Below are 16,332 nucleotides of genomic sequence, written 5' to 3'. Positions count from 1 at the left end.
TCCTGGTCCTGGTCCTGTTCCTGTTCCTGCTGCTGCTGCTGCTGCTCCTGTTTATGACGTTGATTGCTTGGCATTGCCTCGCCTTTTGTTTGCTTCTTTTGGCCAAGGCAGCGCCTGCTTCTTGGGCAAACAAATCCCAGCAGCTGGCCTCTTGTTTATCGCTCTCCTTTCCTGTGATACTCCTCAGCTCCACAGCTCCTCAGCTCCACAGCTCCTTTGCTCTCGTTTTACCTCTTGGATTTTTCTGCTGCTTCTGTTTAGCTTCCACTTTTCCTTATTGCATTCTGTTATAATTTATTTTGTTGTATTTCAACTGCAAAAGCAAACAAGAAAGCAGAAAAATAATCATATTTAAATAGTTTTTAAGTGAAAAAAAAAATGATTTTTAACGCGCACAACTTTTGGTATGACTTTTACACACCCTGTAATCGTGGCTAAAAGTGCTGCTGCGGGGTATTAAGTGCAAGTCTTACTGTCTTACTGGAGATTGAGTTGAACTCAGGCAGAAGCAGCAGGATTCATAGGAATTTAATTGCATTTAGTACACTTTTCAATTGTTAAATCCTTGCCACGGGACAGCGCTTAGTCGGTGCTGCTGCCTCTGCACTAGAAACTCTTCGACGCTGAACACTCAACGCTCAACGCTCAACGCTCGACAACTACCGAATGCCGGACTGCATCTGTGTGGAAACCTCGAGTGACTACGCACCTTTGGATGGTGGCCTGAGTGCAGCAGTAAATGCAACGCAGAATGGAATGGGGAGCAGAGCTCTACCCTGAGTGGTGAGTGTGTGTGTTCAGTTGTTGACAAAGAGCTGCCAGCCGAGGGTCTTGATGAGCCGAAACGCCAGATAGACTGGGACCAGCGTTAGCGATATATACAAGTAATAGCTCCAGTTGCCAGTTATTTCCTCCGTCATATCTGCAAACAGATGATCAAACATTAAGTATTATTAAACATTCCAAAACATTCAGCAAACAGATGCGTCTAAAGGGCCATCGACTGCATATCAATCTTCTGTTTTCAATGTCACATGTCATACTTTAGTTGATTAAAAAGCGACTATCACGGGTGACATGGGAACGTGACTCCTGGGGATGGATGGATCGATGGACGGATAGACACAACACATTTACCAGCTGTTTGCATGGGTCTAAGTGGCGTGGGCAGCACATATGTTCCCCTAAGTAAGCGGCTTAATTTCGATCAGGAGAGCATTCCGCATTGGCTGTATAAACCACAAAATGTGATGAAATTTGCGAAGCAGAAATGCTTCGCACAACGTGGGGAAGCTCAACTGTACCTTGTGTCGAGTGCATCTCGTAAAATTCTGAGAGGACATTCGTCACTGGGGCTCTTCGCTTGCTTACTCTCGAGAAGCGATGGCAGTGGCAGTGGCAATGCCAGTTGGGAGACGAGACTCAGACTTTCAGGAGCAGTCGTAGCTGGGGCAGCAGCACTTCACAACTGCCAACTGCCAACTGCCAAGTCCCTGCCAACTCTCGAGAGTGCGGCCGACGTGTCAGATACTCGAGCATAATTCCCTTAAATACAGAACTTTTCCAGTTATAACAACCAAAGAGAAAGCGAACGAGAGAGCAGGAGTGGAGGAGATGAGGAGTTGAGTCCTTTGTAAAGTAAAGACTCCATCGAAGGGTATAATTTACATGCCACAGAAATCATCATTTAGTTCATGGAAAAGTGACCATTGCAATGGACTAGAAACCAAAGCAGACACTCAAATTATTCTGGCACTCCCAAGAACTATCCCAGACTGCCGGCCACTCACTCTCCCTTCTCAGACATTTAATTTTCCATTTTTCCTCACACAATTTTCGTGTTTAGAAAACGTAAGTACTTTGGCATAAAAGTTTTTCCATTGCACCGGAACTTGCATAATTCATATAGCATTCAGTGCACCCTTTCCTCCCCCCATTCACCATCCTGCTGCTTGCCTCCTGCAACGAATTTCAGATGATTTGCCGACAAGGAGCCCGTTGCCCCGCTGGAACTTTTGACCCCGAAACAGCCACAGAATGAAAAACTTTGCACAAATCATCTCTCGAGTGAGTGTTTTTTTTCTCACTTTTTTTACATTACTCGCATGCAATTTTCTTAACCTCAAAACTCTGTTCCTGACACGAGAAACTTGGAAAGAAAGCTTGCAATTTGTCGTCATCTGCGGTCGTCTCTACCAGCTCGTCCACCCTCTCTCCGACATCTTTGACTCGTTCCACACCCAGACAGCGTGGACTCCTGTTATTCTCAATTAAACATTCAGCTCTTATACCCAGCAATGTCAACAAAAGGAGTACACACCCAAAAGTGAAGCCTTGCGGTTACATTTTAGTATGCAAATAAAAATTAAAACTGACATTTTAATGTTTAAATCTTTGCCTGTCTAAGCTGTCTTCATGGGAAAGTCGCTGGCTGCGCAGCGCGGGTATCTTCACGTCGACCCACGTAAGTCTCTGCACAAAACACCGCTCCTATGTGTGTGTGTGTGTGTGTCTTGTCCGAGTGCTTCCTGGCATCTGATCCTGCCAACTTGTTGGTCATTCCAAGGAGTTATTTTGGGCGTGGGCGTGGGCATGGCAGTCTGTGTGTCTGGGAATGCAAAAATGTGCTTTCCACATACACATGACAGCGAACCCCTCAAGGGTTTGCTTCCGTTTCTCTTCGGTTCTTTGCCCTTCCGCTTCCCATTTCCCGTTTTCCCTTTTGTTCGTTCTCCCTCTCTCTCTCTCTCTCTCTCTTAGCTTTTGCGCTCGCATGTTGAAAAGTTTTGATATTAACAGCAAAAATTTATAAAAATAAAAATTCCTTTTGGCAATATTTTGCATGCCAAACTGTGGCTTATATATTTACCCCGAAGGGCCTTCGTCAGTCGAAACTTTTTCACTGGAGCAATCCCTTTTCCGACCACACTCCAACGAACCGCCCACTTTTTACTACTTTCACCCGACACTACACTACTCTATCAAATGGGGGAAAGTACCGAGGGGCAGGCTACACTTTTGTTTGAAGAGGTGCCCCAAGGAGGACGTGCAGCATGTGGACTGCTGCCCAAAGGGTAAACACACACACGCATTGCTCCACCTTACCACCCTCCCCCCTATGAGCAGTTGTTAGTTGTTGTTTTTTGGTTGATTGTGTGAGCCCAAGTGTCGGTTAAAGTCTTGTACAAATTAATAAGCGTGTACATTTTATTGTGTTGCCAAACAAGAGAGCGAGAACGAGAACGAGAGCGGCTGTGGCTGTGGCTCAACATTCAGCCAGCCAGCACACATTAAATTGTTTATGCATATGAGCGAAGAGAAGAGTTTTTCCCCCACTTTATTTGATGGGACTTTGCTTTTTATTACACCACTACCCACCCTCGCCCTCACCCTCACCCCCTCCCTGTGTGCAAGAATGCTTTTTCTGTTTTTTGTGTGCGTTTTTCTCCCCAAGCATTTCTCAGCTGCTTTTGTTCTTTCGTGTTATGCTCAACTTAAGCTTAATGGCATTTTGTTTTGGCCACTCCACTCCGCTCCGCTGATGCTAAACTCCACTCCACTCCACTCCGCTCCACTCCGCTCTGGCTTGGCTGCAAAGTGGTTCCAAAACGTTGATGCAAGGCACAACAGAATGGGATTGATTTATTACATCAATTCTTGGCTTCGCCATGCCATTTATGGCACAATTTTTAGAGATGTTTTGGGAAATTATTCCATTCAAAAATATGTCTTAAAGTAAATGGCTTTGGCTGCAAAAATCAACTATGCTCTGAAAAATCTTTGATTTTCGGCATATTAAGTATCATTTTGGCCAGTTGATTTTGTTTGTTCCCTTTTTGAGGCTGTGGTGCCACTGTGGCACTCTGCGCGAATAGCCCGGCGCTAGTTCACACGCTTGTTGCGCCTCCATGCGTCTCATGTCGCCCATGTCTCATTGTCTGCCACATAATTCGTCTGCCCCAAAGTGAGTCAGTCAGTGAGAGAGACACAAAAAGAGGGGGGTGGCAGTAAAACTGAAAGAAAATCTGCATAAATAATGTTGAGCCACGCTTTTTTCAGGAAGTGTTGATGATTTGATGGAAAATTCTAAAAACTAAAGCGCGCAAAAACAAAGCAAAAACAAAGAAAAAAACGGAGAACAAAATCCGTGCGGCTTAAGCTCAGTGGAGGGAGGGAGGGGCAAGGGGAAGGCCACAGCCATTCTATTTTTCCAACACAAAACGTGGCTGAAACGCCGTGGCCCTGAGCCGCGCAGAGAGTTTATTATTTAGCCAACTGACTCCACGGCGACATTTGGCTCATTTATCAGGCGAAAGCAGAGACAGAGACAGAACCAGCGGCATGAGCACAAGGCACGTCACGTCATGATATTATAAATTACTTCAGACAATATGCAGGCAGCAGTAGCGGGTGGAAGGGTGCGAGGCAGCTGTTCTATGGCGTTATCTAAGCCCACGAAGAGGGCCCAGTGGCAGGGATTTGGGATTTGCCCTTGCCGGAACGCAACGGATGCGACGGAACGCAACGCAACGCAACGCAAAGCAACGCGACGCGACGGTGGGCCAACGGATGCAATGAAGCGAGTATCCCCCACAGCATATTTGCACAGTGAAGCGAAACGCCGCTGGTTGATGATGGAAAGCAGGGAAAGGGAAAGAAATGCCATGCCACAGACATTCCAATGGATCTTAGAATACCCTAAAAGCAGGCTCCATCCACTCTGCGGCAGGCTTGGGGGCAGTTTAATCTTTCAGTGCTAAGCCAATCTCTATCGAATTATATTCAGTTCTAAGGATTCTTTAGAAATCATCCACCAGCCACCAACCACTTAGCTGGTTACAGCGAGCAAAGCCGTACTCGGAATTTGCTACGAGTGTTCTTACGCCCATTGGGCGGGCGGGCTGCTGGGCAGACTCAAACGTGGCTTAGGGCCACCCCAAGCCTCATCCAGCCATTCATCCGTCAGAGATCGGGCGGGGGGGAGTACGCGGGCTCCGTGGAAGTGGAGCAAAAAGTGTTAATTAAAACTTAACGTCTGATCGCGTTATACACGGAATGCTGCAGCAGCAGCAACAGCCAGCAGCCAGCAGCCAGTAACCAAGCAGGAAAGAAAGATGAGACAAAGAGGAACTGGAGAAATGTTATAATTCAATTTGTGTTATGTCAACTTCTGTATAAATAAATACAAGCATTGTACAAATACAAAAAGAGACGGAGAGAAGACTTTGTACAGCTGTTGGAGTCGGAGAGGTACATTGAACTTTGTTTTTGTGATAGATCCGACTGGATGTGACATTTCCATTTACCCCATTTAATATTTAACACCAAAAAGGGTATAGAGCCATGGTTTACATACAATTTCCCATAAGCGAAATGCACCACGAGTCGCGATTGCCCTTCCTCAAAAGAAGAAGCCCCATATCCTTATACTCTTTGATCCTTTTTATACATTTCTACATAAATAAGCGTTAGGAGTGGTGCCCCTGGCTTTGTGCTGTCATTACATACTCCAGAAACTAATGAGCCAACGTGGGGAGGGCTTATAACATCATTAGGGCCACACAACAGCAACAAAATAGCTTAAAAGCTGCCTATTAACGACGACACGCACGCTTGGCAGACCAATCAAAATTGTTTTGTATCAAGCAGCCAGTCAGCCAGCCAGTCAGCCAGCGACTGTCAGCGCTTCCTCCCCTCTCCCTTTGGGGGAAGTCACTTTAGGGCCCAGCGTTCGATCTGCCCCGATTAAAGTGACAATTAAAACAAGAACAAAAAAAGAAAGGAAAAAGTAATTAACACTCCCAGAGCAGAGCAGAGCAGAGAGGGAAGCGAAAGATGCGATACGATATAAAACAAATGCTTCAAGTCATTGAACCCAAAATATTGCGCGATTAAAGCAACAAAAGTGACACGGAGAGAGAGACAGATAGAAACGTAGAGGCGGGGACGGGGGGCGCTTCGTTTGTTTTCCTTTGGATGTGGCATCGATTGCGAGCGGCATACAAAGTTGAAATACACACGGACAAAAAAAACAATCGAGTGAATGAATGACTTTGAAATTGTGCAACAACGAAACTTTTCCAGCTAAATGTGTGTCGAAGACGGGACACTCCGTGCGGCACTGGCACAACGAGAATAATGATAATCCTTGCGGCTATGGGAATACCTTTTCCTAGGATCCATTGGGAAAATAATGTGGAATAAGCATTTGTGTAAAGATAAAGATAAACTCGAATACCAAAGGCAGAAGAACGCCAACGTGAAGGGTGTTGGAATTAGCTTAAATAACAATTATCTAACTCCAAATAAATAAATCAAAATGCAACCTTGACGTTCTCCAGTTTATCAGTGCAACGTGCACCCTACACTTTTTCGTAGGAGTGGCAGGCAGACTATTAAAAAAAACGAATATTAAAAAAACGATGCACAAAATGTAACAAACTGTCAAGTGGAAAATGTTAACTGCACAAAAAGTGCATTGTATGCAAATTGGCAACAAAGTTTGCTCTGCTGTGGCGGGGGGGCGGCGGGGCCTGTCGGTGCCCATGTGACGAGCGGACTGCAGGGGCGTGTTGGATCTGGCGAGCGACGGGGACGGGGACGGGGATGGGGACGGGGACGAATGCCATAAATTGATAAGCATGCTAAATTTTTGCACTTTTGTTTTGATTTACAATTTAACTCGCTCTCTCTCTTATTGCAGAAGAAATGCTACAGAGAGAGAGAGAGAGAGAGAGAGAGAGTGGAAGAGAGCGAGCGAAAAGGCTTACGTGTCCCAAAGACAAAATTTCGAGCCACGCGACTGAAGGGAGGGGTAACGGAGGTGACGGACTCAAGGAAAGACCATTAAAACTTCTCTTTTGGGAGAGAAAACGATGAAACCGATTCCAAATGGGCCAACTTTTAATGGTGGCAAGGAGTTTCCTTTGCATTTCCTTCGCGTTTCTTTAATGTCAGCCTGCCAGCCTCTCTCTAGCTTTGGGGCCAATTTGTGCAATTGCTTGGCGGTGAGGGGGGAGCAAAAAGTTGCCTGCGCTTTGGAGGCCATCAAAATTGTTCACATTTTTTTTATTCTTTGGTTTTATTGTTTTTTGTTGTTGTTTTGGGTGGCCCAAACAGTTAACGTTGCGTATCCACGTTTTGCATATTCTCTTAAGTATTTCCCTTTAATATTTGATATTCATTTCGCTTTATGTACTTTTCCGGCCCGTAATGGGCAGCGTTTTGAGAGAATGATGAAAAACGCTGATGGCCACGATAATATGAATGGAATGATGATAGATGCCTAATATTTTCCCTTCGCGTACAGTCCACAATTAATTTTTGTTTTCATTAGCTTTGTTTGTTTTTCTTTTGTTTTCCCATGCCCTCTCCCCCTTCCCGCAAAATGCCGTTAATTGACTGAATGTGGGGGTGGGAATTATTTGCTACCGAAAACAACAGGTAGGTCAAGGGCTGTGCTTGAATCAGATAACAAAAGAGAGAGAATCTCAAGGAAGAATCTTTTATTCGGGAATAAGTACGGAATTGTACAACTCTCAGAGTTTATTTTTTGTATTTATCCCAGTACTCCCGTCGCTTCTACTTGTATTTTGAAGACTTTCCCATATGCAAAATGTGTCGCTCTCTCTCTCTCTCTTTTGCTCTCTCGCTCTCTGTGAGATCACGTTTACCGGTGTTGACCGCGACGCCTCCCTCAGGCAGGGCCAGTCGAACGAAAAGCGTGACGAATAATGATTTTACACCGTCTCAAAGACTTGGCCGGAACTTTCGGATTGAAGTTCTTTCTTTTGTTGTTTTTTTCATTTTTTATTTTTGAACTGTTGCCAGTGCTAGCGGAACGGGGGGAGGCGTTGTGTTCGAATGGATACATTCGAAATTTGCATTTAGTTGAATTTGATTGAGTTTGATATCCAACTGTTCCTTCCTCTTTCTCAGTTGCTGGGGAGACCAATTTAACTTTTCTCTGATGGGTGAGAAGGGGGAACGCACTTGCATCGTGTGGTGTGGGTGGGTTGGGGGTGGAGGTGGGGGATTTAATACATCGCTTGGGCCACTTCTTCTCTGCTGCGGCATGTAATATGGGCACTTCTGCAGCTCTTTTGGGCCACTTGTTTTCCGAAATTGAAAACCATGAAGCGCATTTAAAAAGATGAAGTGACAACTGGCATACTGATGATGCCACACACTCAAACAGTGGGGTGGGAGGGGTAAGGGAAGGTGTGGCATGTGCAAGTGTTCGGAGCGTATAAATATAACAAGTGCCAAGTGAAATGTGTACATAAATAAGAAGGGAAGACCAGGGCCATGAGGGGTCGCTGCAGTTAATACCCTATAATGCACATTTGTATGTACACATTGACTTTGCAAGCACCTTTCGAATAGAACATACCCGCTGAAAGGGTAGCACAAGTTAAGGCAGAGACAGCGCTAGAGAGGGAGAGTGGGAGAGTGAAAGATCTGGAAGATGGCAAGGCGGCTTTTGTCTGCCGCCAGCGTCGCTGTCGCTGTTGCTGTCGCTGCCTTGGTGCCCTTCTTTCGCAGCTGCGACTAATTGTTGCTGTTGGGAGGGAATGGAGAGGAAACGAAATACAGAATGGGTGCACTGTGGGCGAGAGGGTGGTGCTGGTGCTCCGCTGGTCTGGTCTGGGTTGACAGGATGCGAAAAGTGCAACAAACTTTGACAAAATAAAACGAAAATATAGTCCAAAGACTGAAGGGGTGGGGGGATGGTTATGTGTGTGTGTGGGAGGTTGTGCATATGCTGCGTGGGTGGGGGGGCAAGGACGAACAAATGAAGCGCTCCCCTCCAGCCAGGCTCGCAATTTCAAATCGCAGACTCCCTTCCAAACACTCGAACATAGAGGAGACACTCCGTGGAACCAAAGCAGCAGATTCTCATGCACATGCATGTGCCTGCCACCAGAGGAGAAGAACACACAACAACAGCAAAAACAACACGACGAACAACAACAAAAAGAAGGCAGAGAGAAAAGAGCGCGCGAGAGGCGAAATGCATTGAAATTGAAGCACCCTCATTATGCGGCCTGCAGGCGGCAGAAAGCGAAGCGACAAAAAACCGCAGAAGCAGCAGCAGCAGCAGCAGCAGGGAGCAAGAGGACGAAGAGGAGCAGGCGGAATGGCAAATGGCAGAAGAGAACGAAACGAAAGACCAACGCTAGGTTGGCTCTCCCTTTGCCATTCTGCCTTGCCCATGCCCATCCAAACAGCAGAAGCGAAAAGCAGAAACTTCGCCTAAAATATATGACCTGATAAGAGGTGTGAGGGGGGGAGCGTGTGTTGCATTAGTATTAAATGTACAATGTATTTACTCGATATGCCGTTGGGCCGTGCGCCGCGTTTTATTCACTAATCATTTCGCTATTAATGTTTTAGCAACAACAACGTGCCTGCCTGCTGAAACTGCTACAGCAACCAGCAACTAACCGCCAACAGAAGTAGTCCGCGCGTTGTTTGCACTTGTTGTATTTTGTTGTTGTGCTCTTACTCTTTCTCCTACTCCTCCTCCACGGCTGTTGAACCACCGTTTCAGATCTGCATAGTCTTCACTCACTCACACTTAAACACGAGCCGAACACACAGGCACAGGTGCACTGCAGCTGTACTGAACGCCGCTTGATTTCGCGCACTCGTAGAATCTACTGATTGAAAATTGTGCGTGCGACAAAAAAAAATTACACGTATGTTGCAGAAGTCGAGGTACACGTCCGCACGCTAGGTGTATTAGTAAAGGTAAAGTCGGAAAACGAACAGCTGACTATCTTTTTTTTTGTATTACTGCATTAGTGTGACCGCTGATTTATCGAGCAAAAGTACCGCACGACCCTTAAAAATATACAGAAATATACAAAACAATTGTCAAAAAATACCGCAAATCTTAAATCATTTCTCTCGACTTTGATGTTCTTTTTACAATTACTAGCTTGCAAAGACTTTTAACACTGAAACAATTATTTAATCCGATTGAACAATCAATTTGGCTTATAATAAATACTCCTTTTTATTAGATTGTCTACCTTTTGACCTTATATTTTACAAATTTGTATTTGACTTTTTTATTAAAATCACCCCTTATGCAGGCAAGGGAGCTTTGCTTCAGTATGTAAATGTATGTAACATGTAGAGACACATGTATGTTAACTGATATCATAAACATTTTTGAAAAATTGCGCGCGCAACTAAAGAGATGGGAAATTCTATTATTTTTCTGAAAGGGAGAGGGAGTGGGAACATACATAAGTAAATATTAGAATGAGCTTGGAGTGGTTAGGGGTGCAGTTCTTCTATCTTTGCCACATATTAGGGGCTAAACTCCGATATATTCGCCCGATATTGGAGTATTGTTCTTGTGTGTGGAGTCCTCCACTATATATTTTCCATATTCCAATATTAATATATTTTATTTGTTTGATATTTAGTTTTATTAGTTGTCTCATTAGTTGTTCAAATTCCCTTCGCAAAGGAAAAGAGCTTTCAAAATTCCCTTAACTACCAAAAGAGCTTTCATGGTGAGAAATTTGTACCACAAATTAAGGTGTCGATAACAGGTAAATACGTCACAAAAATTCCAGTGGCGCCGGTAATCGCCACGGCGTTTCATCCTACGTGAAGGAAATTCTTCAAGGAAATCCTCTCCTGTGTCTAAACGGTCAGGGAAATCCGCTCCTGTGTCTAAACGGTCAGGGAAATTCTCTCCTGCCAGATGCTCTCGCATGCACTATTACGGATCCTCTAAACAGGTGCGAAAAAGGTGGGAGCCTAAAAAAAGCTCGCCCTTTTTTACCTCTCTCTCCTCATTTTTGCGGCTCAATATGAGAACAGAGATCCCACAGAAATATACCAAACAAATATACGTTCACACTTACATATACAAGCAATATTGCTCGACTTTGATCTTCTATTTGATATTAATAGCTAGTTAGGACTTTCAGCTCTAAAACTGAAATTTTGCTCGAATCAGAATTCAATTCTTCATAAGATTGCTGACCATTTTTTTTTTTTTGTATAATGAATAAGGCGTTGTGGGATTGGAATTCTGGGAAATTGTTGTTGGTTAATATGTTTATAAATATGTAAATACATGCACCATTTCGAAATTTGAAATTCGTTAGTAATAGGCAACAATTAATCTCAGCACATAAAATATGGTTTTATATGTTATCCTATTAAATTTTCGTCCAGAGTGTAAACACACCAACCTTTTTAAATCCGCTTGAACATTGTAAGCAAATAATTAATATAAGAACAGCTGACAGGTGGCGACAGCCACCACGGTCGAACTTTCATGCTTATGGAAAAAATGCTGCCGAAAGTTAAGGGCGACGAGCCATAACCACTAGCCATGCCAAATACAGTTTATGGTTGGTGCTATAACGAACAAGCAAAGAGAGCATGAGGCATAGAGAGCGCTTTTGTCATGCTTCTCGCTTAATCCCATAGATGGCGGCAGCGGTATTAAAACGAAATCTCAACTGTCTGACTGTTGGGTGATTTTTCGGGTTCAAAGTGATCTATGGACAACATCTAGTAGACTTTCCTTTTGGTGTCACTTGTTTGGAGCACAAAAATCTATTTCTCACAAATCTTTCGACTGCCCAAGTGCACAAAGTTCACAGAAAGTTCACAAAATTACGTCCAGCGGCCCCCACACCCCAACACCCCACACACACACTACAACAAAATTATTCGTTGAAATTCGAATACCTGCGACAGTGGCAGTGAAATGCAGAGCATCCGCCAACTGACCGACCTCGAGCAGTCTCGCCTGGAGGAATGGCTGGGGGGCGAGGGCGTCACCCTCAGCTTGCGCTCGCGCCGCGACACCTACTCCGACGTGCGCCCCGTGGCAGAGATCCTCAAGAAGGTGCATCCAGCCATAGAGCTGAGGTGCTACACCGCAGCCAGCAGCTTCGCGCGTCGCCTGCAGAACTGGGAGGTCTTCGCCTTCCGCGAGCTGAGGAAACTCGGCCTCCGGCTGAGGGCGGAGGATCTCAAGCAGTTGGCCGAGGGCAGGCCGGGCGCTGTCGACTGGCTGCTGTTCAGCCTCATCGGCCAGCAGAATGTGCGCCCGAGCGCCACTCGGCTCGCACCCCGATCCATCTCCCTGGGTGCGATGTGCCGCAGCCGCTTCGTGTCCTTCGCCAACGCTGCGTCCAGCCGGACATTGGACAAGGATTGGAGGACTTAGACGCTGCAACTCACAGATCAATAAATAAACCCTGCAAAGCCAATGGCAGATATTAGATTAACGAATTTCCCATCTGCGTTCTTGGCCAAGCGAGCGCCTCACTTGGATGAACTCTACTCCCACAAGAACTGCTAATCCCAAAGCATATTCGTGGCTTAATCGGCCATTTCCCCTTCCCCTGTGTCGGCGGTTTGTCTGCTGATGAAATGGGCCAAAGCCAAAGGCTTGCGCTGAATGCTGGCTAATACATTTTAATCATTTCCGCGCTCCCTGCCAGCGAGCACACACTCGACTCGCATCCTTTGCCCATGGCTGCTCGCTCTCTGCGCCTGCTGCAGTTTGTGGTTTCGCTTTCTGGCCACACAATGCGGCAGTTTTTGTGTGGCAGTCACGGCTGGCATGGATGCCCCATGCCCAGTGCTGGCTGTTGCCGGGCAGCACCAGGTGGACCAGATCGCAGCGCTGTCTGGTCCAGTCACGAGCCTCGCCGCTCACTCACATGGGTCTGTCTGCGGTTGCGACGAGTCTCCGTCTCTCTTCTCTCTGTGTCTGTCTGTGGTGCCGTCTGGTGCACATCTGCTAATGGCTGCTGGCTGCTGACTGCTGGCTGCTGCCTGCACAGCATTCACTCAATTTAATGATGCGTGCCGCAGCTCGGCAACACTTAAAGTTGCGTTTTTGTGGCACAGCTTTAAGCGGCGCCCAACGTGGGCTCGGTCATTGGGGGGCAGCATTTAATGGCAGTCATCGGGCAATATGTAATTACCGCTGCCCCGCAGCGCAGCGCAAAGTTCCGTGGAGGATGCCCCCTGCCCCGTCTCGCAATTTCAATTGTTGCTGGCTCTTTCCCGCCCCAATTGGCATAACCAATGAGGCGGAAGTGGCCTGTCGATTGGGCAGAGGGAGTTTCAAATGGAGTTTGAAAAGTTTGCAGCTTGACGAGTGCAGCGTGCAGAGGGTCCTGTGTCCAGTGTCCAGTGTCCTGTGTCCTCTGCTCCATTTATGAGTTGCGAAAAAACTTTCATGTGCTTGTGCCCTGGCCTGCCACAGTGGGGCACTAGTTACCGGAGCCCCCCATCTAGTAGTCCATGCCCCAAACAGTCGCTCTCCTTTCGGGCCACACTCACAACAGTTCAGACGTTCGCAGCACACACACAAACCGCTTCGGCAACAAAAAGCAAACAAAAAAAACAGGAACAGCAACAGGAACAGGAACCAAATTTGAGCAGTAACTTCGCTTTGCGTTCAGCCGAAGATGTTTTAGATGAGATTCGAGCGATCGAGGGGAAAGCGTGCTGGCATGGGCGGCATTCGAGAACTGAACTGCGGCGAGCATCGGCAGCTGGAGCAGTGGCTGGGGAGCGAGGGCATCGTGCTGAATGGGCGCACGCGGCGGGACATCTACTCCGATGTGCGTGCCGTGGCAGAGATCCTGCAGAAGGTCTGCCCCTGCATCCAGCTCGAGTTCTATCCGGCGGTGAGCAGCTTCTCGCGGCGCCTCCAGAACTGGCAGGTCTTCGCGTTCCGCGTGCTCCGGCAGCTGGGCCTGTGGCTGACACCGAGCGACCTCAGGCAGCTGGCCGCGGGCAGAGCGGGCGCCATCGAGTGGCTGCTGTTCAGTGTCTTTGCCCAGGAGCAGGTCCCGCCGAGCATGTGGAGCCTGAGCAAGGCAGTCGCCCCGTGGGCGGCCTAAGCTTTCGGGCATGTCTGCTTGCAGCTCTGCCATTTGATTCGCGCTCAGCTGAAGCCCTTCCCCCCGCAGACACGCAACTCTGCTGCATCTTTGGCTTGTCTCCGCTCTGATTATTGATTAATAAACAATTTCCCCAGGCTGCTGGCTGCTGGCTGCAGCAAAGGCAAAGGCAAAGGCAAAGTTTTAATTTTATATAGCAGCATCCTGCAGTTTCCATTTCCCGGCTCCTTGCAGGACTTCTGCCTGGCCTCCTGGCTGGCAAAAGCTCTCAGCTCTCTGGACTTTACTGCCTGACTTCCATTCAACCATTCGCGGACTTTGGCTGCGCCTTTGAGCCAGTGTCTGTCTGGGAAGGCTCAACTGGTGGCAGCCACCCAGCCAGCCACTCCCCCTGCTATTACTACACATTAAGGAGCTCCAGATTAGCCTGTCAGCTGACAAAGTTTCGACACCAACTGCGGCAATAAAAACAACATCCACAAAACTGAATGCGTTGCTCCTTGCAGCTCCTTGCAGCTCCTGCTGCTCCTTGCCTTGTGCCGACTTCCATTCCCAGCGGTGCAATTCCCCCAAAATGTCCTTCATTGTTGTGCACTTTATTTGTTGCTCTTTTATGGTTAAACTCGAACAAAAAGCCACAAAAAATGGAACTGAAATGAAGAGAATTCGTACACTCTTTGGGGCCAGTTTAGATCTGTCCGGTGAGCTCCTCATCGAAGTCGGAGCTGGGTGGCGCATCCTTGACGTCTGCTCGCACCGTGTACTCCTTCTCGTTGACACTGTAGAAGATGTTGAAGTACCGCCCCGAGGGCAGCCTCATGGCAAAGTGGCCGCTCTGGGCGAGATCCTTTGCCGTCCGCTGATAGACCACGTGGCCGCTGCTCAGGACAACGCGCAGCTCCTGCGATCCATCCTCGTTGCGGCGCGCATTCTGCCTGAGGATCTGCACCAGCTGCGACTGGGACTGCGACTGGGACTGCGACTGGGACTGCGACTGTGGTCCGCGCAGCTGAGAGCTGAGCTTCTGGCCGGGCAGCTGGAGGAGCGGCTCGCAGCGACAGCTGAGCTTCTGGGTGAGCGGACACTGCTGGTTGGGTGTGATGGGCACGGGCACAGGGGCCGCCACCACTGGGGTCAGGCCGCCCAGGCCCAGCTGCCCCAGATTGATGCCGCCCAGGGTGCCGAAGCCGCCGTTGAGGTTGCCCAGACCCAGGCTGCTGATGAGATTCGGCAGCCCGCCCACCAGCGTGCCAATGATGGGCAGATTCTGGCCAAAGTTTTGTCCGAAATTGGGCAGCCAGCCCGACTGTGGCTGGCCCTGGCCCTGGCCCAGGCCCTGGCCATTGCCTGGCTGCACCACGCCGATCGGTTGCAGCTGCTGCAGCGGTGGCAGTGGCTGGAGAGGTGGCAGCTGCTGCAGCGGGGGAGGATTCACACTGACGCCGTCGTAGAAAATGGGAAAGTTGCTGCCACTGCTGGCGGCAGTGTTGCCCTGCAATGGAGAAGCAAACCAGGGAATGTACTACGGACGGCACAAGAATATATTCGGCATGTACTTATGGTAGATAGACAGAGTTCCCCCCCAATTGGGGCAGAGTTTTCGATGCTTTTTGCACTTACCAATTGACGCTTGTCGCGACGATCTGTGGCCTCCTTCATTGGCTTCCCCGTGGTGCTGGATCCGTTGGGTTTCTCCGTTGTTGCCACCTGTGCCATGGCCACACAAAGGCTAACCGCCATCAGGATAAGGAATCTCAAACTCATTGCAACTTCCATTATGTCACTGTATCCTGTGTATCCTTGATATAATCTTCAGCGCTCGAGGGTTAATCTTCTGCTGTCGATCCCGCTTTGATCTCAGCCTCGATTCGGCGTCTTCTTATATTTGATTTCTTTGGCCAGCGATTTGCCTGGGTGTGGCCGAGTTTTAATTGTTCTTAAGCGAGTTCTGGAAGTGCTCCAGCCCCGAATTGGGTCAAACTTTAGTGTCGAGTGCTGGGCAGCTCTTGGATATATTTAGAGCAAATTCATTGAACTTTGGCGGGGCTTCTCTGCTGCCAATCATTTGGCGAAATAATAATAATCATAATACTCTGAAAATGTCAAGTTTCAACCGCTGTCCCCGTCCTGCTTCTTCCATTAACAACATATTTAATCTATAATTAAGTTCATTAAACACTTTTGTATATTCTTTTGTTTATTTAATTTAATTTTTTAAGGTTTCTAATTTTTTATGGACTTATTCGAGGCATCTGCGAGGCGTCTGTGTGGCTTCATTTAATTGCTAAAATTGATTGCATTTTTTTAAAGAATATTTTTATAGCACGGGAATTAATCCTTCGTCGTGCGAAATTTAAGTTGGATTAAGCTACTCGGCATAAATATATGTACACAAATCCATGTGCATATCCTTGACAAATTGCCTTGGGGG

General features: G+C 47.4%; 3 protein-coding genes across 6 annotated transcripts; 1 reads left to right on the top strand and 2 right to left on the bottom strand.

Annotated features, from left to right (window-relative positions):
- Window positions 1–88: 88 nt before the first annotated feature.
- LOC117890300 lies at window positions 89–9,825 on the bottom strand. Of its 4 annotated transcripts, none has more exons than XM_034795083.1 (3): window positions 9,448–9,803; window positions 710–922; window positions 89–313 (listed from the first exon to the last, which is right to left on the bottom strand). In XM_034795083.1, the coding sequence occupies exon 2, from the start codon at window positions 918–920 to the stop codon at window positions 798–800; it is 123 nt and encodes a 40-aa protein (XP_034650974.1). In that variant the 5' UTR covers window positions 921–922; window positions 9,448–9,803; the 3' UTR covers window positions 89–313; window positions 710–797. The 4 variants fall into 4 exon arrangements, 3 of the variants coding, with proteins under 3 accessions (XP_034650974.1, XP_034650980.1, XP_034650965.1); XM_034795089.1 differs by having other exon boundaries at window positions 9,579–9,801; XM_034795074.1 differs by having other exon boundaries at window positions 9,333–9,796.
- Window positions 9,826–11,743: 1,918 nt separating this feature from the next.
- LOC117895041 lies at window positions 11,744–12,208 on the top strand. The gene has a single exon (XM_034802421.1). It carries the CDS (start codon window positions 11,744–11,746, stop codon window positions 12,206–12,208), a length of 465 nt encoding a protein of 154 aa, XP_034658312.1.
- Window positions 12,209–14,589: 2,381 nt separating this feature from the next.
- On the bottom strand, window positions 14,590–15,677 carry LOC117895034. The gene is made up of 2 exons (XM_034802409.1): window positions 15,522–15,677; window positions 14,590–15,393 (listed from the first exon to the last, which is right to left on the bottom strand). The coding sequence occupies exons 1-2, from the start codon at window positions 15,675–15,677 to the stop codon at window positions 14,590–14,592; spliced, it is 960 nt and encodes a 319-aa protein (XP_034658300.1).
- Window positions 15,678–16,332: the final 655 nt, after the last annotated feature.

The sequence above is a fragment of the Drosophila subobscura genome, chromosome A (genome assembly GCF_008121235.1).
Source record: "Drosophila subobscura isolate 14011-0131.10 chromosome A, UCBerk_Dsub_1.0, whole genome shotgun sequence".
Classification (NCBI taxonomy): Eukaryota; Metazoa; Arthropoda; class Insecta; order Diptera; family Drosophilidae; genus Drosophila; species Drosophila subobscura.
The sequence above is the reverse complement of the archived record's forward strand: the minus strand, read 5'-3'. Positions and strand labels throughout refer to the sequence as shown.